We start from the raw sequence: 917 nt of genomic DNA, 5'->3' as shown, positions 1-917 counted from the left end.
GGGGGAATAGCGGCTAAGCTCGGTAGGGTCCGTGAGAAGGTTAATACTTTTGTTGATATCAACCCAGAAGGGGTTCGATGTGACTGTGACTACGAGATTGGCAGTGGAGAATCGTCTGTCTATCGGCAGCAATCGGCTCGATCTGCTCGAGCAAGGTGGCACCAAGGCTGGCTTCAAGGAGGTTGAGACCATGCAAACGGAGCAGTTGCGTATCGACGGCTTCAGCGAGTACGAGTCACGGCGGGCCTTGGAGATCTGCCACCGGCATCCCCACGAGGCTCAGGCACTACTCAGTGATGTTCGCCGCTTTGGACTGGGAAAACTGCAAGAGTCTCAAGTTCTGCTCAACTACACAGAGCGGCTAAAAGAGTCCTTCGAGGAGGAGCCTCCGGGTATTTTGGTCAGCATATGGCAGTGGCTGATCCACAGCCTTGAGAGTGGTACCAACAGCATGAGATTCCTCGAGGACTGGAGAGCAGCGGATCCTCAGACACTACAGACCAGAGCTGGTGGCCTCATAGCAGTTGCAGCGAAGTACTTAACATCTTCCACCATCTTTTTTGTCTACCTTTTCCTTGTGCTCGACTTCCTCGTTGCCACCTCTATATTCGACGCAGCTCGTATTGTATTCGCGTTGTGGTTCGTTCCACAGTGGCCCCTGCAGCCTCGATGGATATGGGAAGTTCTCATTGTTGCTACTGCGATATGGTTTGTTATCCGCATGGCTTATCAAACGCCGTTGCTTTGCGGTGCGGCTTCGACTAATGGTAATTTCGGCATTCTTTGGAGGTTTGGTAGTAGTGCTAAATCGCCGGTATATTTCGAAAGTGGCTACGGGAGTCCCCGAATGGCAACTGTTTATTCGTGCCCTAAATATGTGGACGTAGGATGGGACGTTTGGATTGGGATCGCCAAGG

General features: G+C 52.1%; 1 protein-coding gene across 1 annotated transcript; it reads left to right on the top strand.

Annotated features, from left to right (window-relative positions):
• Positions 1 to 190: 190 nt before the first annotated feature.
• On the top strand, positions 191 to 767 carry Pmar_PMAR009790 (hypothetical protein; the record flags this gene model as incomplete). Its single annotated transcript, XM_002776921.1, has 1 exon — positions 191 to 767. A coding segment is annotated over one exon (577 nt), but the record flags the coding sequence as incomplete, so codon positions are not given.
• Between the last annotated feature and the right edge of the window lie 150 nt (positions 768 to 917).

This window comes from Perkinsus marinus (assembly GCF_000006405.1).
Source record: "Perkinsus marinus ATCC 50983 genomic scaffold scf_1104296952778, whole genome shotgun sequence".
NCBI lineage: Eukaryota > Perkinsozoa > Perkinsida > Perkinsidae > Perkinsus > Perkinsus marinus.
The sequence above is the reverse complement of the archived record's forward strand: the minus strand, read 5'-3'. Positions and strand labels throughout refer to the sequence as shown.